Source organism: Pelodiscus sinensis, chromosome 8, assembly GCF_049634645.1.
Source record: "Pelodiscus sinensis isolate JC-2024 chromosome 8, ASM4963464v1, whole genome shotgun sequence".
NCBI classification, from domain to species: domain Eukaryota; kingdom Metazoa; phylum Chordata; order Testudines; family Trionychidae; genus Pelodiscus; species Pelodiscus sinensis.
Window position 1 is genome coordinate 71,584,587 of NC_134718.1, and position 23,737 is coordinate 71,608,323.

At 45.1% G+C, this 23,737-nt stretch overlaps 1 protein-coding gene across 7 annotated transcripts in view; it reads left to right on the top strand.

Moving 5' to 3' along the window:
* SH3PXD2A (SH3 and PX domains 2A) overlaps positions 1-23,737 on the top strand; it is a 391,525-nt gene that overhangs the window by 351,135 nt on the left and 16,653 nt on the right. For all 7 annotated transcript variants that reach the window (XM_075935538.1, XM_075935536.1, XM_075935537.1 and 4 more), the window contains 3 exons: positions 11,799-11,916; positions 20,309-20,643; positions 22,464-22,513. In XM_075935538.1, the coding sequence (XP_075791653.1) occupies positions 11,799-11,916; positions 20,309-20,643; positions 22,464-22,513 (503 nt within the window). The remainder of the gene's footprint in view (positions 1-11,798; positions 11,917-20,308; positions 20,644-22,463; positions 22,514-23,737) is intronic.

The following is a 23,737-nucleotide window of genomic DNA, read 5'->3' on the forward strand; positions in this document are numbered from 1 at the left end:
CTCCAGTAGTAAGGAAATACCCCAAGGGAAATATGACTAGTTTCTTATGCCTGTTTTGCATTAAAGTGAGGAAGGTTAGCAGTCTGTGACATTGAGTTTTTTATTCGTGGAGCAAGAAAATTCAGTAAAGACACTAAATGTCTTAAATACCTGGTAGCACCTGTTTCACTAAACCTAGGACATCTGCAAAGATGACAGCTGTAATCTGCTCTGAGGGAGCACTTCGTTGCTAGACCTTTCTTTGTAGACATTTGGTGGAAATACTGTGTATGATAGGTTTTGCCCCTTACACAGCTTCAGAGCTTACATGTAAAGCATAAGAACAGCCACACTGGGTCAGACCAAAGGTCCATCTAGTCCAGTATCCTGTCTGCAGACAGTGGTCAATACCAGATGCCCCAGAGGGAGTGAACAGAACAGGGAATCAAGTGATTTTTTTTCCCCCTCCTGTCGTCCATTTCCAGCCCTTGACAGAGGCTAGGCACACCATTCCTACCTATGCTGGCTAATAAGTATTGATGGACCTATCCTCCATGAATTTATCTAGTTCTTTTTTGAACCATGTCAAAGTCCTGGTCTTCACAACATCCTCTGGCAAGGAGTTCCACAGGAGTTGACTGTGGGCTGTGTGAAGAAAAACTTACTTTTGTTTTAAACCAGCTACCTATTAATTTCGTTTGGTCATTCCTAGTTCCCATATTATAGGAACAAGTAAATAGCTTTTCCTTATTCACTTTCTCCATGCCTGTCATGATTTAATAGACCTCAATCATATTCCCCCTCACCCCCACTTAGTCTCCCCTTTTCTAAGCTGAAAAGTCCTAGTCTTTTTAATCTGTCTTCATATGGGAAGAGAAATCCCTAATCATTGTTGTTGCCCTCCTCTAAACCTTTTCCAGTGCTAATATATCTTTTGAGATGAGGCGGCCACATCTCTACGCGGTATTCAAGATGTGGGTGTACCTTGGTTTTATAGAGAGGCAATATTATTCTTATTCTCTATCCTTTTTTCAATGATTCCCAATGTTTTGTTTGCTATTTTGACTGTCGCTGTATCCTGAGTGGATGTTTTCAGAGAACTATCCACAATGACTCCAAGATTTCTCTCTCAAGGAGTTATAGCTAAATTATTCTCCATCCTATCGTATGTATGGTTGGAATTATTTTTCCAATGTGCATTACTTTGCATTTATCATTACATTACAATTTCATTTTCCATTTTTGTTGCCCAGTCTAGTTTTGAGAGATCCTTTTGAAGCTCTTCAGTCTTTGTTCTTAACCTTGAGCGGTTTAGTATCATCTGCAAATTTTGCCACCTCGCTGTTAACCCCTTTCTCCAGATCATTTAGAAATAGGTTAAATACAATTGGTCCCAGGACAGACTGTTGGGGGACACCACTAGTTACCTCTCTCCACTCTGAAAACTGACCGTTTATTCCGACCCTTTGTTTCCTGTCTTAACCAGATATCAGTCCATGAGAGGATCTTCCCTCTTGTCCCATGACAACTTACTTTACTTGAGAGCCTTTGGTGAGGGACCTTGTCAAAGGCTTTCTGGAAATTTAGGTACACTGTATCCACTGGAGCCCCCTTGTCCACGTACTTATTGACCCTTTCAAAGAACTCTAGTAGATTAGTGAGGCATGACGTCCCTTTACAGAAATCATGTTGACTTCCCCCAACAAATTATGTTCATCTATGTGTTTGACAATGCTACTCTTAACTGTAGTAACTTGCCCAGTACTGATGTTAGACTTACCGGTCTGTAATTGCCAGGATCACTCTACGAACCCTTTGTAGAATCAGAGCTGGAAGAGACCTAAGGAAGTCAACCAGTCCAGCCCCCTACCCCAAGGCAGCACCAATCCTAACTAAATCAACCCAGCCAGGGCTTTGTCAAGCCAAGACTTAAAAACCTCTAGAGATAGAGATTCCACCACCTCCCTAGGGAACCCAGCCCAGTGCTTCACCACCCTCCTAGGGAAAGAGTTTTTCCTAATATCCAACCTAGACCTCCCCAACTGTAACTTGAGACCATTGCTCCTTGTCTTGTTATCCGCCACTATTGTTATTCAGGAAGTTGAAGGCTGCTCTCAAATCCCCCCCCCCCCCCTTCTCTTCTGCAGACTAAACAAACCCAGATCCCTCAGTCTCTCCTTATAGGTCATGTGCTCCCACCCCCTCATCATTTTGTTTGCCCTCCACTGGACCTTCTCGAATGCGTCCACATATTTTCTATAATGGGGGGCCCAGAACTTGACACACTACTCCAGATGTGGCCTCCAGAGCCGAAGAAAGGGGAATAATCACTTCTCTAGATCTGCTGGCAATGCTGCTCCTAATGCAGCCCAATATGCCATTAGTCATCTTGGTTACAAGATCGCCCTGTTGATTCATATCCAGCTTCTCCTCCACTGTAATCCCCAGGTCCTTTTCTGCAGAACTGCTACTTAGCCAGTCGGTCCCCAGCCTGTAACAGTTCTTGGGATTCTTCCGTCCCTAGTGCAGGACTCTACACTTGTCCTTGTTGAATCTCATCAGATTTCTTTTGGTCCAGTCCTCTAATCTGTCCAGGGCACTCTGGACCCTATCCCTGCCCTCCAGCGTATCTACCTCTCCCCCTAGCTTAGTGTCCTCTGCAAACTTGCTGAGCATGCAATCCATCCCCTCATCCAGGTCATTAATAAAGATGTTTGCTTATTTTATGTATTTAAATATTTTTTTACCCCACCTCTCTCTTTAAAATATTCGAGGTGGCTTACAAAAATTTTAAACACAATACAAATATATACAAAAATTTAAAATATGAGAATGCAAAGGGACATAAAACCTGCTAAAAGCATATTGAGAAAAGAAACATACACATACAGACTCAAACATTAATAAAAGCACGAGTGAAAAGTGTGGCTTTAGTCTGATGCCAAAACAATGCTAGCGTTGGTACCATGTGAATATCCCGAGGAAGTGAGTTCCACAGCCTGGAACAAAACCAGCCCTAGAACAGATCCTTGGGGCACGCTGCTAGAAACCGACATCCAGCCATTGATCACTACCCATTGGGCCTGACAGCCTAGCCTGCTTTCTGTTCATCTTCTAGTCCATTTATCCAATCCATACTCCCTTAACGTGCTGGCAAGAATATTGTGGGAGACCAAATTAAAAGCTTTGCTAAAGTCAAGTTCTATCACATCCACTGACTTTCCCATGTCCACAGAGCCAGTTACCTCCTCATAGAAGCTAATCAGATTGGTGAGGCACGACTTGCCCTTTGTGAATCCATGTTGACTATTCCTGATAACTTCCCCTCTTCCAAGTGCTTCAAAATGGATTCCTTGAGGATCCCCTCCATGGTTTTTCCAGGTACTGAGGTAGGGCTGACTGGTCTGTAGTTCCTGGATTATTCTTCTTCCCTTCACAATGGATAGCTAGAAAGTTTAAAAAAAAAAAAAAAAAACTAGAGGTACAATATCAAAAATATAAGGATGGGAGGAGAAACAGGCCGTAAAAACAATCTGTTTACAAATGATGCATGTTCATCAAGTCTCCTACAAGAGGGCACATTGTTCCTGAGGCCAGAGCAGAACACTTTATGGAGGCTACAAGGTAGGAACTGTTTACAGGGTGACTTCATGAGAAGCAGTTGAGCGCATAGATGAGGATTTCAGTCTTAGCTGTGTCCCATTTGATAGTGGGCTAGTTATTTCCTTATCTGCTTTGTGTGCAGCATTTTCAGTGAACCCTAATGTAACCCTGAATCCAACTGGCTCAGAGGGAGGTCACTTTGCCTCACTACATATGTAAATAAATGTCTTTGGGAACCAAACACAAGCTTTGCATGTTTACCTATCCCTGAGCTGCCTTACACCTGGTTGATCTCTTCCGGTTTGTGTTGTCTCTCTGGCCTATACCATAGGGATGCTTTGAGCCCTTAAATGAGTTAGATCTGCATAGGGCAGTTTCAGCATTTTTACTTCAGTTTCTTGTTTGGATCCCCAATGAACAAGGAAAATCAAGTTTTATTGCCTCCTTGTCTATTGAGGAAAATAGCTTGTGTAGTGGTTCAGAACTGAAAAGGAATTGTGTGATTTCCCCAGTTTTGTGTGCTGGCTTTTTTAAGTCATTTTATGTTAAAAAGACTTACTAGAGGTGGAAAGGGGAGGCTGTTTTCTAAATTAGCAGCATTGTTAATTGTGGAATGGGGGGGGGGAGGGAAAAGGCAGAAATGTTTTTTGAATGAATGTGTTTCCTTCTGGAAAGGATAGAATTTTTCCAGAAGCAGGTCTGACAAAGGAGAGGGAAGCAGGGAGGCAGAGAGACTGCTGACTGAGGGGAAAGTATTTATTTTAAAAGAGAATTCTTCTGTGGTTTGGAAGATGCAAGATTTGAGCCTTTGCATTTTTCTTTGAAATCTTAATTGGAGAATTCCCAAACCAACCTCTCTCCTGCGCTCCAGCATTTCAAGTGGGGGTCAAGTCACAGAATGACAGTGATATGTAGGGAGACATCAGTTAGGGAAAGGATATTATTCCCTGACTTGCTTCTTGAAACTCTAGCAATGTAGTAGGAATTCAGAACTTGGAGCCAGGAATTGATGAGCTCCAGTTCTAGCACAACCACTGACTTTCTTGCCTTGGAGAAGTCACCCCTCAGTTTCTGGTTCTATAAATATGAAGGCAAGTTACCTGCCCTGCAGGCATGAGAGGCGTTGTTTAAATAGTTTCAGGGGGTAGCTGAGTTAGTCTGTACTGGATAAGCTTAAACAACATGTGGCGTAGTGGGGGGCTGTCTGCTCTGTGACCTGGGGTCCCCCTGCGCTGTGATGGGAGATTCTCACTGACTCTCCCAAATGTGGATTAATCCAGACACCCAGGCTCAGCCTCCCAGGGAGGGAGACAAAGGGAGGAAGGCAGAGACCAACACCTGGCTGATGGCAGGGCTGTAAGAGTTTTAGTTTCTGTCTGGAATCCTGGAGGAAGCAGCTTAAGCAAGGCAGCCTGGGATTTAGGGGCCCAGTCTCCCCCATCTCAAGGGGGGCTGAGGCATCCTAGGCCTGGCCCTGTAACTAGATTACATCTATGCTGTGCTGCATCCTTGGAGAATCAATAAACTCCTTCAATCCTACTGGCTGGCAGAGTCTGTTCGTGCTACAGTGGGGGTGTAGGAGTCAGGGGAACCCCGACACGCTGTCACAACAACAAATAGTCTGGTAGCATTTTATAGACTAACGAAACATGTAGTTGGTATCATGAGCTTTTGTGGGCACGGCCCACTTCACATGACCGGAGTTTTGAGTTTAGGATGTCCAGACCCAAAATAAATAGTGGAGAAGGAAGAGGGGGGAGGAAAAAACAAAGGGGGAGGGGAACAAGAAGCAGAGGGTATGCAAATATCAAAGGGAAAACACAAACAGGCAAATTGAGGTCATAGGTGTAAGAATTAAATTTGTGGATGAATTGTAATTCCAACCCTTCTCTGTGTATTCGTCTTGTACAATTCATCCACAAAATGTAATTCTCATACCTATGGCCTCAATCGAGATAATGGATGTCTGGGACATTATCAACCAAGTAAACAATGAAGGTGCAAACAGCTCTTTTGTCTATGTAGATTCTTGTGTTAGTACTCTTTCTCTCTAATTGCTATCCTATGGTCCTTATCTGCTGCTTTTAACTATCCAGTGTAAGTACTTATTTATTACCAGTTTTGCCTGTTTGGTTTGTCATACATGCATCTTGTTAGTACTTGGATTATTCTTCAAATTGAAAAGGGTAGCTGGCTGTCCTGGGAACTAAATTCACGTTATTTGGTGAAGTATGATGGCAAGGTGGATGGTGAGCAGTAGGTTTTGTTCTGGAGGCATTTGGAAAAGTGCCACATTGCTTAGCCCCTGGAGGAAAGAGGTTGTTCCAGATGTGTGGGACAACATGGAAAAAGGCATGGAGGTGGCGGGGCAGGGGGTAGAAGATGCACTGGGGTTCACAGCCTCGGTTCAGGCCTTGGGTTTGGCACCTTCACCCGTGCTCCAGGCGCTCTACTACAGCAGACCTGTGGTTTGTTACTTTAGGGCTTGAGCAGCTAGACCCATTTGTAACCCCAGATTAGGAATTGTTGCTTCGTCCCAGCATCTACGCTGCATTACGTGGGCCTGACTGCAAGATTTCCTAGCACCTTGCCAAAATATGTGGCTGCTCTAGCTCTGTTGTTCCCGGTGCAGTGTGGGAAAACGGCACATGCCACAAAACTTGACTGTCCAGATGAGAGAGAGAGTACACAAGGAGAAGGTTTCTGTGTAACTTTGGCACTATAATGTACCCTGCATTCAACTCCCACCCTATTTTTGAGCCTCACCAGCTCAGCACAGTGCAAAGTACCAATCAAAATTTGGGGTGAATGACACTTTATCCTAACTAAAGCATAGCCCTCCTAATATGGAGGTTAGGTCCATCAATACTTATTAGCCAGAATGAGTAGGATTGGTGTCCTTTGCCTCTGTTTGTCAGGGGCTGGAAATGAATGACAGGAGAGAAATCACTTGATTACCTGTTTCAGTTGACTCCCTCTGGGGCACCTGGCATTGGCCACTGTCGGCAGGATGGCCGTTCTTATGCTCTTATTCCAGTTGTTTGTCTAGAAATGTTTTTACCTCACCTCTCTCCTTTCATGTGGCCATGGGAACAGCACAAATGCCTGCTGCACACTGAGCCATTCCTTGACCCTGGACACTCCATTTCCATATACTTATAACCACTGAGGCAGAGCTTTGAGGACCCTCTGCCTGAGGGTCCTTTCTCACTAAACTTTGCATGTTGTCCTTTGAGCACCCAGTGGGTCTCGTCAATTTACGTGCAGCGCGATCTGCAAATACTGAGAACATTGGAGAACCAAGGAGACAAACACAGAACTATGTTACTGGGGCAACCACTTTCGACACGTAACCTCTGCTAATTTGAGTTCTGCTACCTCTGGGCTTATACCAGTGTAAGACTTGCCCCCAGGGAGCAAATCTTGGTACACTAGTGCAGGGGGTTCCAATTTTTTGGTGGCCTCCTGGTGGGCGCTTGGACAGAAACAAAACAAATAGGCACGTACACATGCCTAGCGTTATTGTATTCTATTTCTACAGGGCAATGTGTAGCTATATTGGTGCCCGTTGTTCCCCCTCCCTGCTTACCCCACTCCTTGTTCTTGGCCATGGCGCATACTAAGCATGGCTCTTCTGAATCCCAGAGCCTACCACTGGAGCCCCGTGACTGAAGAGGGGAGGTAGGGAGCACTGAAGCCTGTGGCTTAAGCCCCAAACTAGAGCATGGGGGCTGAAGCCCCCCACTGGAGGCCCTTAGTGCTGCAGGGAGGGGCAGCTGCTTTGCCCTCTTCCTCATCTCTGCCCAGGAGGCAGCCATGGCTGCAGGAAAACCCTCTGGTGGCCACATGTGGCTACGGTGGCTACATTGGAGAGACCTTGCACGAGAGAGTCTGGGGGTTGCCATAATTTGGAAATGTAAATCTGAGCTCACGAGGCTTGTGGGGGGTCGGTGTGGTTCATGGCACTGGAGGGTTATGCTGTTGCCTAGCACTGTCTGTCCCGAAATGTGGTGAGATTCCAGGAGGTACAAAGTGTGCATCTGCTTCATCGTCTATAGAGCCAATTATCTGTTTTGTCTTTCTAGAAACGTAGCGCATCTCTCATTAAATGCCCCATTAAATGCCCCATATCTTAAGCATTTTGATCAGTAACCCAGTATGTTGGGTGCCTCACTGATCATTCGTCAGGATAGTGTGCTGATGTGAATCAACTGATTTTTGTACGTTGTTTCGTTCTAGAGTTAGCCTCAGGAGAAGCAAACCGGAATGACTTTCTGGTTACAAGTGAGCCATGCAGTTTAGGTTAAAAAACCTCATCTATGTTTGTTTACAGTCGTCCCTTCACAACTGAAAGAAACCAAATGTGTGTAATCGTGGAAACTATTGTAATTCTTGCTGAGTGCGCACTCTGCAAGGGGAAAATTTAATGAGAGCTTCCTGTTTTTGGAATGGGAGACTTTTAAAAATAGAACTCCTAAACAAATGCATCATTGGAAATATAACTTTGAAATGTATTGTGACCCCTTTTGCCACATGCTGCCTCGTGAGAGCAATTTTCTTCCCTTTCAAACGCTTTTTCTCACTCTGAATTCCCCCCCCCCCCCTTCCCATTACCCATGGTTGAAGGGAGGGAGGAATATGTGCTGAAGAATCCTTAATGAAGGCCTAAACCCATAGGGTCCAACATGCTAACCACATGCGGCTGTTTGGCCAGTTGAGTGTGGCTAGTTGGCTTGAACAATGTGGCTAGTTCAGAACTCATTGGACACCACAGACCCCAAACCCAAGTAATGAGGCTGAAAATGTGGGTGGTAGAACCAGTAATCAGCAAAATTGTACATGCTCAGCTTTGAGGAGCACCTGAATCTTAGCTAAACCAGCCAAACCTCTTGAAAAGTTGGCTTGGAGATGGCAGGAGGGCTACCCTTCTTGTGGCCTTTCAGGACTTCCGTTAGCGGCATGGGCCAGAGGCCAAAACTCTGTTCAAAGGAATGTAAAAATAGAAGATGAATGGAGGTGGAGGGATTGTGTTTGCTAGACAGGGTTTGGGGGATTAGATGGAAGACTTCAATTTTTGTGTGTTTGGGGAAAGAGTTCCAAAGATGGGTTATTTTCACTGAATTGTAGCTGTACACCGGAGAGGGGAGTTAGTGGGCTTGGGTTTTATTCTCAGCTCTTTTGCAGGCTGGGCAAATAAGTGAGGCCTGGTCTACAGTACAAATAAACAGCGATGGACACATGGTGTTCTACCGGGGCTTCGTTTTGCCTGCTTGAAAGGAAGAAAGTTATGGCTGTATTAGAGGCATGTGTGTTTTAATATTGGTAGCCATGTAGGCTACAATGGGCTCATTAACATGTTTATAATATGGGCCTCATTCTGTACCTGTGGGCTTTGTCCACACTAAGATTTTTGTCTAAAATTTCCCTGCTGCACTGAGGAGCAACAGTGGGAGTCCTTGTATAGACAAGGCATCTCCAGCATTCTCCCCACCATGCTGCAGTCGAGGGGGGGGGGGGGATAGACAATGTGATTAAAATACTGGGAGCCCGCTGAAGCCTTAGCTGTACTAGAGCCCCCACCAGTGAAATTGCACCAGTGAGGGCAATGGTGCAAAGTAGTGTAGTCACAGTGATAGGCAAAAAAGGCACGGTTGTAAGACCATACTCCTGTTTATGCATAGGTAATGCATAGGTTATGCATACATGGTTCTCCATTGGAAAATATTATAATGGGGTTAATGGGAGGTTGGTTGTAAGTACGGATGGTTGTAAGTCGGTGTGTTCGTAAGTCGGGGAGTGGCTGTATTTGATCTTTGATGCTTAAAATAGTTGATCAGCAACTTGCTTTGGATCAAGGAGTTGGAATTCCCGCAAGTGCTCGGGTAGGACTCCTCCTCATCTGGCCGCCCCTTCTGCAGAAGGCAATGGGTGGATCTTCCAGAGAGTCAGACTGTTCTGACCACAACCAGAAAACCAGGCTGGGGCACCCAGCATGGAGCGATCAGGAGACAGATTGCCTCCAGCAACAGCAGTCCCTGCTGTTTACATGTAGAGGGAATAAACTAAACATTTTTTTAAAGTTATAGCTCTTGTGGCAGGAGTGGTCCGGTTGTCGCTAGTACAGTGGGGCTGTACAAGACGGGAGGGGTACACACAGTGGAACTCTGACTGGGTTGTGGTGATGTCAGTCTCCCTTTAATGGTGATGTCCAGGAAACACACGGCGTGGCTCTTTTTTGCTCTGACTTTTCTAGGAGAAAGAGAGCTATCCAAGGCAATATGTTTCTGGGTGAGGCTCAACGGTTCAGGACCCTGAAGTCACTTGGCCTCCTGGCTTCAGCCAATATTCCAGGCAAATGGGCATCCCCTAGAAATCCTCCATATCTCAGCTCAATGCTCTGGTCTTCCCAGCGCACAGAGAAACTAGTGCAACCAGCTCCTTCTGCAGGGCCGCTTTTTTTTGTCTTTGAAGAGGCAGTTCTCTGAATTTGCAGCTGTAAGATGCTCTGCCAACGGCTTTCTCTTCCCACGGTATTGCCTCTTTGTCGGAGTAAAGGTATCTTTGCTTTTTTACATTTTCCACACTTCACTCAGCAACAGACTGTAGTGGAGTCCCAAAGCTAAACTGAGGGTGGTGTCTCGTTGAGTCCCTCTCAAAAGAGCATTTTCCTTAAGGGGGTTGCAGGAGCTTCTCCCTTTGATTTGTGTAAAGATCAGGACCTCTGGATTAGCTTGGTTTCTTTCCCCTTCTTGTGCACAGAGACCTTGACTCGTTTTCCCATTTGAGACCCTGCAATGTCATGGCCACCATTCTAACAGGTGAAGAGACCTGAATGTCCTTAGAGTAGAGCAACTAGACTCTTGGCGGGCAAGGGACCTGTGCTAGTTGACTTGAGCTCATGGAGCTGATCCACTGTAATATAGACTGCCAGCCTTAGGTTGGCGTCCGAGCCCTGGGATCTTCCCATCCTGCAGTGTCCTAGAGCCTGCGCTTCCGCCTACCTCCAGAAGTGCACACAACAGCGAAACAGACCCGTGAGCCTGAGTTGGCCGACCCGGCCCAGCCATGGACATCTAGTTGCCGTGTACCCTCAGAGCTTTGCTAGTCTCCCCTTTAGTCAGCCTGTACGGGATCTTTCCAAAAAGTGCCCCGTTGCTGGAAAAAACGTGTCTAAACCGCGGTTTCACTCTCAACATGGCGCTTGTTCGAAACAGCGCCATGACGCGATTATGCAAATGCAGCTCAGGATATTTAAATCCCTGCTTCATTTGCACTTTCAAAACATCTAATTTACATCCCTCTGCCAACACACGGGTGTAGTTTAGATGTAGCCTGAGAAGATGGGTTTATTGTTTGTTTGGTTGGGTTTTTTTTTGGGCTTTGCTTCTGACTTTAGGCCACTCGGCCCCAGTCTAGCGCTTCAGTTTTCCCATATGTAGAATAGGGAGGATAATTAGTGATGGGCATGGGATGTCCCATTCCAATCCTGTGTCATATTTCCAAAAATGTGGCGGGTGGAGGTGTTTTGAGATCAAAGGTTTGCCTCTGGCCTTTTTCTATGGATGACACTTGCCCACTTCTCGTAGGTGTGAGGCTTTATGAATGTCTGAGACACACGTGGGGACCCGTGAAGGGAAGGGGCTATGTAATAAAGTGCAAAGATTTTACTCTGTGGTTCCGCTCTTTACAAAACACACCACTTCATGGTTCTCGCTGTCGAACCGCATCCATTTCCAGGGGGGGTGAAGAGAACAGAAGTCAGCCCCTCCGAGTCAGGGTGGAGGCCAGGTTGCTCTCTGGATCCAGTGCTTGTTTCAGAAACACCAAAAGTCGATGCCTCCACATGCACACTCGAAAGAGCCAACTGGCTCAGCGCCCTCAGTGACGCTTGGCAGCTTTGACAGCCGGCTGACTCCAGCCCATTACTGTGTGCAAACCAAGTCCAGCTCGACTTCCTGCTTTCACTGTCCTACTTGCTGGACGGAGGCCTGAGACCTTGTCATTGCTGGCCTGGAAGTGTATTGTGAGTGTCAGCAGCCCGGCAATAGCAAGGAGCCGATGAGGCATGCTCGCGGCCTGACAGATAATCAGTGGGCCGCCAAGCAGAGCTCTACCCTTGCCATGGCTCCCGGTCATGCGGAGCAGTTGAAAAGTAAGTAGAACAGCTGGACTCATTCTGCCCTTAACCGATGTTTGTCTTTTTCTCCCTCTGCTAGAAGAGAAATATGTCACAATCCAACCGTACACCAGCCAAGGGAAGGACGAGATTGGGTTTGAAAAAGGGGTCACCGTGGAGGTCATCCAGAAGAACCTGGAAGGATGGTGGTACATAAGGTAAAAAGTTTTTTCCTGCAGGCAAATTTATTACAGCACTTACGATCTTTGGGCCTTTTGATAATTAGTTCCACATCCGCATCATGTAACATTCTCTGTCGAGAGAAGAAAACCTGAGTTAGTAACCAGAAGGCATGCTAGGCAGAAGTGCAGAGGAAAGCTACAGAAGACCAATACACCATGTGCAGTATTGATTGCAGTGAGGAACATGGGCTGTGAAGTCTGTAGACCTGAAATATTTTGATAGGAAAGTCTTGTCTTTTTAGATTTCAAATTAAAAACCCATATCCCAGTCAGCAAATGGCACTTCTCTCCTACAATGGATCATTGTAATGTGTGTGCAGCTGGCTATTTTTTGAGTCTGTGTGTCTTTCTGCAAAGTATTTGGCGAATCCAGTTTTACTAATGCTGGAAGGTTGCTGTTTGGAGTCAGGTAGCTTGGGGCAGCTTTTTTCTTTTCCTTAAACGGGTTTGGGTGATCAGCCCATTGAGTGCAGAATAAATTATTGTGGAGACTGATGCATTCATGAGACTTCAAATAATGGTAAAATCCTACAGGGCCAGACTTTCAGAGTTCTTTGCATCTCCAAGATAGTCCTTGTATGCAATTGTAACCTGTATGCCACAAACAGATAGAGATATGCATGCAAATTGGATGTGCAGTTCTGAAAATAGCTGCAGTTTTCCCTTATGACTGCCAAACTCCCTTGAAAAGAGTATGACACCATGGCTTAGGCATTTCTTGGATAGAGATTTAATGTATTTGGATCAATACTTGTCAAGAATGGGCTCTTGATACAGGTTTAAAAAGCCACCGGTACTCTCATGCCCTAATCATGACACAGGTCTTTGCGCTTGACTGTAAAGTTTGGGGTGTCAGCTTGTGAGTGTTGTGTAGGACCATTCCTATTGATTTAAATAGACAATAGACACAGAAAGACGGTTAAAGAGAACTTTGTAATTCATGAGATCTAGCCTTTCTGTTCATCTTTTTGCCTCTACTAGATTTTTGTTTGCTTTTCTAATTGGAGTCTGCTCGGTTTATAACAAAGGAAACTATATGAATTCTGATTGAGAAAGTACAGTCGGAACCCACATTTTAGTGCTTCATGCATGATAAACATGTTAGTTTTGTATCTCTTTGGGTGTGTCTAGACTACCTAGTTTTGTCGACAAAAGTGGACTTTTGTCGACAAAACAATACCAGCGTCTACACTACCACGGAGTTCTGTAGACATAACGTCGACAGAACTCCGCGGTTTTGTCGACGCTGGTATACCTCATTTTACGAGGCATAACACTTTCTGTCGACAGAACTCTGTCAACAGAAGGTGTTATTGCCTGTAACACTGCGTCCAGACTACGGAGTTCTGTCGACAAAGCGGCTTGCTTTGTCGACAGAACTCCATGTGTCTGGACGCAAATTGTCGATGGAAGTTTTGTCGACAGTTTCTGTCAACAAAACTTCCGTCGACAAAACGCGGTAGTCTAGACGTACCCTTAGATTCTTCCTAACAAGGAGGCTAATTAACTAAAGTCTTGCAGGAGCGAACGAGCTCTAGACATTGGTCAGGTCACAATTTTTTCCACCCTATTAATCATTCACATGACTTGAGTCCAACTTTGAAGATTGAAGAACAAAACATGCTGGTTTGTTGTAGGATTCTTTTCATCTTCATAAATAACAATTCTGCAAGCATCTGGATCTCTTTTGTGCTTCAAAATTGTGTGGGGTTACTCTTTTGTGTAATGTCGAGTGGGCACACTTAACTTGGACAAAAAGGGAAGACTCCTTATTACTTTTTCCAGCAGAACTTTTTACTTGAACTTTTCCCAGCAGACCTGTCTTTAGGCCCAAGCTAGCATCTTTTGATGGGTTTTAATTGCACTTTCAGACCAAGGATCCAATCCTGGAAGGTTTTATGTTCGTGACTCCTGTAGAAATCAGTGAGTTGAGGATGCTCAGTATGATCCATATTTTGCAATCTGTGTCTCTTCTTGGTTATGCAGATCCTGTTTGGAGACACAGCATTTCGAATTTGAAGTGTTTGGGATATGGGGGACTTAGTAGCCACATAACTACTGTTAATGCCAAACTATTCCCTGGTTTGGCAGCTTGTATCCGAGCCCAAGGAGTCAAGCCCCCTCTCAATGAGATACTATTTGGAAGAGCATTGCGAACCTCTCCCTGCCACTAGCCACGGCGTAGGTACAGTATGGGGTAAAAAGGATTTCTTTGAGGACTCTTACACTAAAAGCCTTCATCAACTTCACACATTGATTTAAAACATTGTAAAGGCTTTTAAGAACACTTGTAGCACTGCTTGAGCAACGCCACCCTAGTATTCAGCAATACCTCAGTCCAGGTGTTTAGCTAGTTACATTGAAATGCTCCTTATTTTGTCCTGCAGGGACCAAAGTAGGTGAGGTCCGTATAAATCCGGTTGCCATTTAATCTGTTCCATTGGAAATACGGACGCAATACGTGTATTAAAGTTTTCAGACCGTTGTTGTTGGATTTTTATTTTTAACCAGGTCTACCTTAAAGATGTTAACAAGCTCCACCTTAAATATGTAACTTCCCAAAATTCCTGGCCATGTGCTGATCCTCATTTCCTGTCTTTCTCTTTTTTCCCTCCAGTTTGCTTCCCCCTGGAGTAATTCCAGTGCTCTGAAGCTGGAAAGCAGATGTTAAGGGAACCAAAGCTCAGACACACAGAGGCTCTCTTGATTTTTTTTTTTTTTTTAACATTCCTATGGCTTGAATCTGACTTTTTTTTTCTTCATGTACATTAAAATGAAAAAGGGGTTTTGACTCTGAAGCCAAATCAATGCCCCTAACCCTGTAACCCTACAACTGTATTTCAATCCCTGTTGCATTGAAACACCTTATATTTCTTCTCCTTCCTTTCCCCTCTTTCATGTTGTAACTTGAGGCACTTAATTTTTGATGTGTTGAAGACTGAGCTGGAATCTTCATTACCTCTTGATTGGGTTCAGCCATGGATTGCTGTCACTCGCCTCCGTGATCATATTACACACTTAATAGCTGAAGTTACAGTCAGTTATTCAGCTGCTGCTTTATATCGGTTATATCTGGAAAGCCTTGGAGCTGTTCTCATGCTGACAGATAAGGGTTGTCACGGTCTTTTGACATGCAAGTTACTGATCAAGGTTTTAATAACTGGCCTGCCTTTGATTTCCAGGACTAGAATGAACATTAAACCCCTCGCGCACGCAAGGCAGTTTGCTAGGCTGTAAACTGAAATGCCGATGGAAGGAAAATCGAGTAAGATTAGACGTGCCTGTGACAGATGGCAAATTGACGGGAAGGCCCGTGGCTGAGGGTTTCCCTGCAGTGCGGGTGGGAGGTGCCACTGAAGGGCAGGTAACCATGCAGGCTGAAAAGTGGCTGTGAAGGTGATGCAGTATGAGTGGTATCGTCACTCGGCACCGAAGTACAAGCCTGCCAAGGACCCCGGAATGAACTCCAATGGCTAGCGTCACTTGTGCTGCCTACCTAATCCTCCCACCCTGACAATCCTTCCAGGCTACAGCTACACTAAGAGTTTTCTCTGCCAAAAATATGCTAATGAGGGACTCTTTTGCATGAGTCGTGATCTCATTTGCATATTTTCTGCTGATCCGTTTTTGCGCTGGGGTTTTTGCGCACAGTGTGGACGTTTTCTCCTTGTGCAAAAACCCTCTTTTTCCACAAGATCCTTATGCCCCAAAAAGAGGTATACTGATCATATGGAAAAAGGGGTTTTTGCTCAAAAAGAAAATGTCCACACTGCTTGTTTTTGTGCAAAAACCCCAGTGCAAAAACGGATTGGCAGAAAATATGCAAATGAGATCATGACTCATGCAAATGAATCCCTCATTAGCATATTTTTTGCTGAGGAAAACTACTTGTGTAGACGTAGCCCCAGAGATCAAAGCTAGATCAGGTACACCAGCTGGTGCTGCACTCGTACCTCCCGGCTGCATTATAGACCTTGCAGGAGAACCAAGTGATCTGGGTTTTATTCCTGGATATTCCTATGGGAGTTCAGTGAGGATATTTAATCTTCTTGCCTGGTTACCCTGCCTGAGAGGGGGAGAATGAGTGATCTCTAACAAAAGCTGAATCCATTCAAGTTTGTGAAACGGTTTGGGCTTCTCCGATGGAAGGGCACAATATTGGTTGCAGCTGTACCAAATTCCTGTCCTACTTGGCCTATGTACTTGGAGGTCATTGCTGATGGTGACTATTGCATATTACTTCTCATTAGAATGGTCTCCGCACTGCATCTACTTCTTAATGTTGAATTGGGGCAAACTGCAGCCAGCAGCGAGATGGTCAGTAGTTTTGTGTGGTTTAAAAGTGGCTGCCATAGATAGAAATGTTATAAGGTCACTAAAGCGATCGGAGCCAAATGGAATTCATTTGGCAACCCAAAAATGTCAGATAGTAAAATGAACAAACCAGCATAGAGTCTTTATCCATTACTGCTACCTTTCTGATTTGAAAAAATGTGAACACTTGTAGTCCTGTGTGGATTAAGATCTATGCAATTCATACTCTTACTTGATTTAGTAACATGAGCGACATTTGAAATCAGTCAGACAGAATAGTTTGACATAACTCCCAAGTTTGACATAACTCCCAAGTAAGTAACAGGAACTTCAGATATTTTGAAATCTTCAGAATACCAGGGAATGCATATTAATCCTACCCAGGGGCTTTCTGTTCAAAACACTTATGGGGAGGGATAGAAAAGGGCCCAATCATAAAATTCAGATCCAAATCACACTCATTATGAAGACAGGCCTAAGCCAGGACATTTGGCTCTGGATGTTTTCCAGTGTGTGAATTTTGGTCCTGGGTCTCCCCACTGGGGCTATTTCAGCGCAGGAGTGTGATGGAGTGTTAGGAGAGGGTTGCTTATGACCACGTCTTGCTGTTTACAAGAGACTTAGCAGGTGCCCGGACTGTTACTTTTGTGATATTTTGTGCCTGCTGAGATCAGTTAAGACCTGCTCCAAAGAGAACTACCTCTGTCCTTCCTTGACATGAAATAGGATTACTCTAATTGATGGTGATGGGGAGAATGAGGGCAGGGAGAGAACTCCAAGGTCTGTCATGCACCAAATTTCAGGAATTCCCCGTCGGTGAGAATCCAATAGCGCCTGGTGCCTTCAGACTGCTGTTTTCAATTCATACATGGAGCTAGCAGCTGTCTAAGACTCCCTTGTATGGTTTTTAATATTGGCTACTTCAGGGAGCACAGTATGTCAAAATATTGTTTCCAGATCTTGTGCTGTAGCTGACTGTGGCCCTAGTGAAGGATCATTATTGCTGCATGCTGAAATGTTACAAAGCCGGGACTGGATTGCATGGCCCTAGATTTTTACTCCTGTATAGCAGAAGCAGGAGGGTGTATCTATTGTCACTGTCCAAAAATACTGCAGCAAACAGCAATAATTGAGTCATGGAAGTGTCTGAGTTACAGATATGGAGAGCAGGCCTTGGCTTTACTTGTCTCTCTTGAGGATGCAATCCCTTACAAAACTAAGTCTTTTGAAGCCTTAGATTGAGCTGGCTGGTAGGGATTGGTGGTAAACCTTCTGCTAAATCGTGTAAATACAGCTTTTTGTAGTAGTCTCAAAGCAAACCATTTTAGATAATGACACATTCTCCACTTGATTCCTCCTCAGGACTCCTAATGAAATTAATCAGTGTTTTGACAATGAATGAGAACAGAATAAACCCAATAGCCTTAAAGAAACCTCAGCTAATCTGATTCTTCGTGTCAAAGTTCACTTAAAGATTACTTAACTCTCCTTTATATTTTTCCAGACGCTGCCTTTTCTTTCCTGCAAGTCTCCATTTTTTGTGATGGAAACCTCAGAGCCCTGCCACTTTAACCTTTTTTTATTTCCTGCAAATTTCCTGAGCACTGGGAATCTAACGGTGCCTGCATTCCCACTTACAGTTCACGTGCCCACCCCAGGTACTTTGGGAGATTAAAGAGACAGGGGCTTCACTGATTTATTCTGGAGTAAGTTAGGGTTTCACTAGGGAAATCAGAGTTATCCCTGTAGTCCTCCCCGGAGCCTGACTGTAATCTGCAATTGCTGATGAAGTGTCAGAATAGTAAGAGTTTTAAAAAAAACTTTCCCAAAAGGCCAGCTGTGGAAGAATGACAAATTTCAGCCTGGGAAAGAGTGAGCGTTCAGCTGTATGCGCCTGGACTACATATCGTATTTGGTCTAGGTTCAGCTTTTAATAAAGAGTCCTTCAAATAGTCCCAGATTTACTTTTTTTTTTTTAATTTAAATCAGGTTTTCACATTGAATTTTGTTCTAATCAAATAATTTCTCCACTTCTACGATGGCATGAGGTCAGGCCATAGCTCTTGCCTGCTGTCAATAAGAGGCATTCACACTGGGTCAGGGATGTAAAGAAAAACCCTCTTGCGCAATGCCATTACACCTATTACTTTTCAGGAAGAACGGCATTGCGCAAGCGGGTTTTTCCTTGCGCAAGAAGGGGCAGTGTAGATGCTCCTTCTTGCGCAAGAGCCTCGTCTGAAAAAAATGTGGCTCATTAGGATTGCAAATGAGGCTCGGCGACATTCCACGCTTAGCCTCATTTGCATATTACTTGCGCAAGAAGCAGCGAGTCTAGACCTAGCCTTAGGGTGCTCTTGAAACAAGAGGTGTAACTTCTGTTAAAATGACTCCTTGTTCCGTGCTAATTAAGTGGACTTTGAGGTGACTAAGTATAGAAAGTAGGAAAAACTTAAATAGATTAATAGCACCTTAAAGACTAACAAAACATGTGGATGGTATCATGAACTTTTGTGGGTGCAACCCACTTTGTCAGGTGACCGGAGTATTAGAAGTCCAGATCCAAGAATAAATAAGGGAAGGGAGAGGGGGGAGGAGAAAAAAAAAAGACTGAGTAAATTGTTCTTATCGGCCTGTTGTAACTATTTGTATTAGCCCGTTGGTTGTTTAGTAAGTTGTCAGCCAGCAAATGTCCTTGTTCACGCCATTTGCATAAGAATTAAACTTGTAAATGAAGTTACATTCAAATCCTTCTCTGTGTATTTGGCTTGTGGAATTGGCCTGAAACAAAACGGTGACTTGGAGATCCATTAATGAGTGTCCAGGCAGATTAAAGTGTTGTTTTTTCAGATATCTGATTTGTGTAGAGACTGTCCTATAGAGACTGTCCTGTTTGGCCAATATACATGGCAGTTGGGCCTTGCTGGCATTTAATGGCATAGATCACATTAGTGGACGTGCAGTTAAATGAGCCTCTGATGTGGTAGCTGATGTGGTTGGCTCCAGTGATGAAATCACTGTTGTAGGTGTGTGGGCAGAGCTGGTACTGGGGCTGATTGCAGAGGTGGGTTCTGGGATGATTATGATGGAGGTGTGTTGCATGGTTATTGGAAAGAATGTGTGAGGTTAGGGGTTGCTTGTAGGTGAGGGTTGGCCTTTTCCCCCAAGGTCTCTAAGGGTATGTCTACACTACCACCCTAGTTCGAACTAGGGTGGTTAATGTAGGCAACCAGAGTTGCAAATGAAGCCCGGGATTTGAATTTCCTGGGCTTCATTTGCATGTTGCCAGGCACCGCCATTTTTAAATGTCTGCTAGTTCAGACTCCGTGCCCACGGCTACACGTGGCACGAACTAGGTAGTTCGGAATAGGCTTCCTATTCCGAACTACCTGTACTCCTTGTGGAATGAGGTGTATAGATAGTTCGGAATAGGAAGCCTATTCCGAACTACCTAGTTCGTGCCACGTGTAGCCGTGGGCACGGAGTCTGAACTAGCAGACATTTAAAAATGGTGGTGCCTGGCAACATGCAAATGAAGCCCAGGAAATTCAAATCCCGGGCTTCATTTGCAACTCTGGTTGCCTACATTAACCACCCTAGTTCGAACTAGGGTGGTAGTGTAGACATACCCTAAGAGTGAGGGGTCATTTTCCAGGATAGGTTGTAGATTGTGGATAATGCATTGGAGGGGTTTCAGTTGTGGACTGTAGGTGATGACAAATGGAATTCTGTTCTCTCTTTGGCCTGTCTTGAAATAGTTCATGTCTGGGTACTTTTTTGGCTCTGTCGATCTTTTTTTTTTTTTTTTTCCACTTCTCCGGGTTGGTATTTTAGTTTTATGAATGCTCTATGTAGATCTTGTAGGTGTTTCTCTCTATGGAATTGGTGCAAATCCAGTTGTATAGAAAGTAGATGAATTCAGACGACAAAACCATGACAAAACCCAACTTATGGTGCTAAGATGCTGTCTGCACCATTTTTTGCCTGATCCGTTGTATCTGGAAGGACTACAGAAGCTGTTCCACAAGGTAATGATCTTTTCTTTTCATATGCACAGACATCTAGGTAAAGAAGGCTGGGCCCCAGCATCGTATCTGAAGAAGGCTAAAGATGATCTTCCCTCTAGGAAAAAGAACTTAACTGGGCCAGTGGAAATTATAGGCAACATCATGGAGATCAGTAACCTACTGAACAAGAAACCCTCCAGTGACAAGGAAACCCAAGCAGATAACGAAATGGCAGAGTCCCACGTTGCGAAGAAAGAAATCAGCTTGCCCATCCTCTGCAACGACTCGAACGGCAATGCGATGATGACCCCCGACAAGCAGGCTTCAAAACTGACTCAGGGATCTCCTGCTGTAGCGAGGATTGCACCACAAAGAGCTCAAATCAGTAAGACCAGAATGTATTGTTGATCTGTGCATGGGGGTTTGCTCAGGGGGCCCATGCTGAACTAGTGTAGGGAATGAGTTGAGTATAGAGAAGTGGTGGGTAGCCTGAAACCCCTTGGGATTGTGTGTGGGGTCCAGGAGACCTTTTGTTTACTGTTACCTGCTCGCAGGGTTGCCAGGTTCTGCTGCTTTTGTCTGCACAGGGTTTTTTTTTTTTTTCCGTTTCCCCCCCTCCCTTCTTCCCCTACTGGTATTACTGAAGTGGCACGCATGTAAAGCGAGGGCACGGGAAATGAGATGCGGGGCTGATTGCACACAACATTGTAAGAGCCACGTGCTCCCTCTGCATCCGGTCACAGTGCTGCTATGGTTGTTGCCACCCCTGCAAATTCTAGGTACGCAACAGCAGTCGGCAAAGCTGCCCTGTCCCAGGAGACAGTCTGTCGCAACAAGCTTGCAATCTACTGAGATGGAGGGCCACTCATGCAGCCTGCTTGCTAGCCTTGGTTGCCCCTCTAGAGCAGTGTTTCTCAGCCTTTTTTATGAAAAAAGTACCCCCAGTACCTACAGTTTTCAGATACACAATTTTTTTTTCTACCATTGCAACACATTTGTTTAAACTTAATCGTAGCCAGGCAGGCGACGAAATTTTTGGGATGTAAAAGGTACAAAAATAAGAAAGCGCAGTAAAACTTAAAACCCGTTTTCTCCAAATTTCAGTTGACGTACCCCCCCAGACTTCTCTCGAGTACCCCTAAGGGTACTTGTACCACTGGTTGAGACACACTGATCTAGAGCATGTTCTCAATCAAGGGCTGCCCTTTTTACTGCATGGCCTACAAGCATCTGTTGCTTCACCTGCCGGGAAGCTCATTCACATGGGCAGTCCACAGAATGCAGGCATATGAGAACCTCTGGGCTAGTGACAATGCTACAGATGCAGGTGTGTGCAAGAATGAATGTGTACATCAGCAGGCTTCTGTGCGAGTGAAAGGAGTCTGCTCACGGGGATTTAGATGTAATTTCAGGACCCGTGTTTGTAGTAGGTGTCGGTTCCAAGTTGCACTGATTCTGGAGAACGAGTTCTGCTTCACCACACCAACCACAGGCCTCGGTGTGGTAGAGGAACTTGTGCAAACTTCAGAATTCTGATTCCTAGAACAAATCTGCTGGGTTTTTTTCCCCTCAGAGTAGGCTGTAAAATGAGACCTCTGAGTACTAACCTCTGTATTAAAGTGCCCCTCTGGTGACCAGAGCAGATAACTGGGCATTGGAACACCTGGACTCGGTTGGTCACTCCTCCATTTGCCTACTGTTCCTGTGAGGCCAGTCACCCCAGCTGTTGTGTGTCTGCTGCCTCCTCTGTGAGATGGGGCTGATGGCGCAACCAGCCTTTGCAGAGAGCTTTGATACACTGTGACTGAGTCGGCTGCATTAATGTTCTTGTTCTAATGGATTCCTTTTACTATTGAAAAACCTGAACACTGAGCCAATTTCTCTGCTGGTCCAAGTCCTGTGAAGTCAATGGTGTTATTTCAGGAGAGAATATAGCCCACCGGTTTTTAAAATTTGTACACTGGTGGCCTTTGGAGACTACTGAAGTAAGCTTAGCAATTTATTTCCAGTATAAATTAGAAAGTTTTCAGTGTTCTTTTACTTTTCTATACTATTGGAAATATCTTGATCATGGCAAATAATGGAATTTTCTAACCGCAAGTCCTAATTTAGTTATCTAGGACAGTTGGCAGCTTTAGAAGGATTTTGCTTAGCACAACTTACAAAGCTAAAAAAATTAACTTTCAAAACTTTTTTTCCCCATAGGCTCTCCAAATCTAAGAACTAGGCCTCCACCTCGGAGAGAATCCAGTCTGGTTTGTGTTTTCTTTTTATATTTAACTACTACCTCTGTCACGTAGACAAAATATTTAAAGGAACCCTGTCCCCCTCACCCAGTACACAAGGCTTCTGAGGAGATTTTTTTGGTTACTTGATTACCTGTTCTGTTACCTCCCTCTGGGGTGGGGCGGGCAGTAATTTTTGAGGGGGGGGGGCACTCCAAGATTTTGGGTCACATTCTTCCATGATATTAATGGAGGAGATATGGAGGTTGGGTGCAGAGGGGAGCTTGGGGTAAGGAATTGGGCTGCAGGAGGGAGATTGGAGTCTGGGAGAAGAAGGTGGTTGTGACCTAGGGCAGGGGACTGGAGTGCAGGGGTTTGGGATGTGACCTAGGGTAGGAGGGGACTGTGATCTAGGGCAGGAGATTGGGGTGCCAGATCTGGGAGGTGGTCTGGGTGTAAAAGGGGGATAGGGTTTGGGTATGAGTGGCAAAAAGTTGAGGGTTGGGGCAGGAAAGGGCATGGGGGGCCAGAAGCAGGCTGTGGCCAAGAGACTTACTTGCCAGCTGCCAAACTTGCCTGCCTGCAAAGCTAAGGCTTGCAGAGTTTAAATCGTTTCTCAACCAGCCTGCCTGCTTGCCTGGCCATGTGCCATTGAATAACTGAGCGGAGGAGAGGGGGCCTGGTTCTTCTTGGCTGCCTGTTATTCAAACAAGCGGCTCCTGTTGGCTGGTTTCTAGTCAGAAACCAGCCAATGGGATTATGCTGGGGGTGGGGTGGCTCTTGAAACTCCCCCCTCCCCCCCATCCGCTCCAGTTTTGAAACCGAAAGGAAGCCCGACAGCTGCATTTCTGAGCACTGCTCGGGGTTGCGGGGGCAAGCAGAGGAGCCTGCCTGGGGCTCATCTCTACCTCTGTGGGCTAGATCCGGTGGCTTGGCAGGCCAGATATGGTCCACAGGCTGTATTTTGCCCAGGCCTGCTCTGGGGCATCTGGCATTGGCCACTGTAAGACAGGAGTGTGTTAGATGGACCTTGGTCTGAACAATATGGCTGCTCTTGTGTTCTTAAACACACTGCACCTAATAGAAAACAAGATGCACATTCTGGAATTTGCCCAGCATTCATGCTTGTGAGTCAGTGCATGTTCTGGAAAATGTTGCCTCAAGCGCTGTTCTTGATTGTGTGACTTCTCTCTTTATTTGTAACTATTAAAGTGCAGCGATCACTTAAAATAACTCCACTTAGAGAGGTGAGAA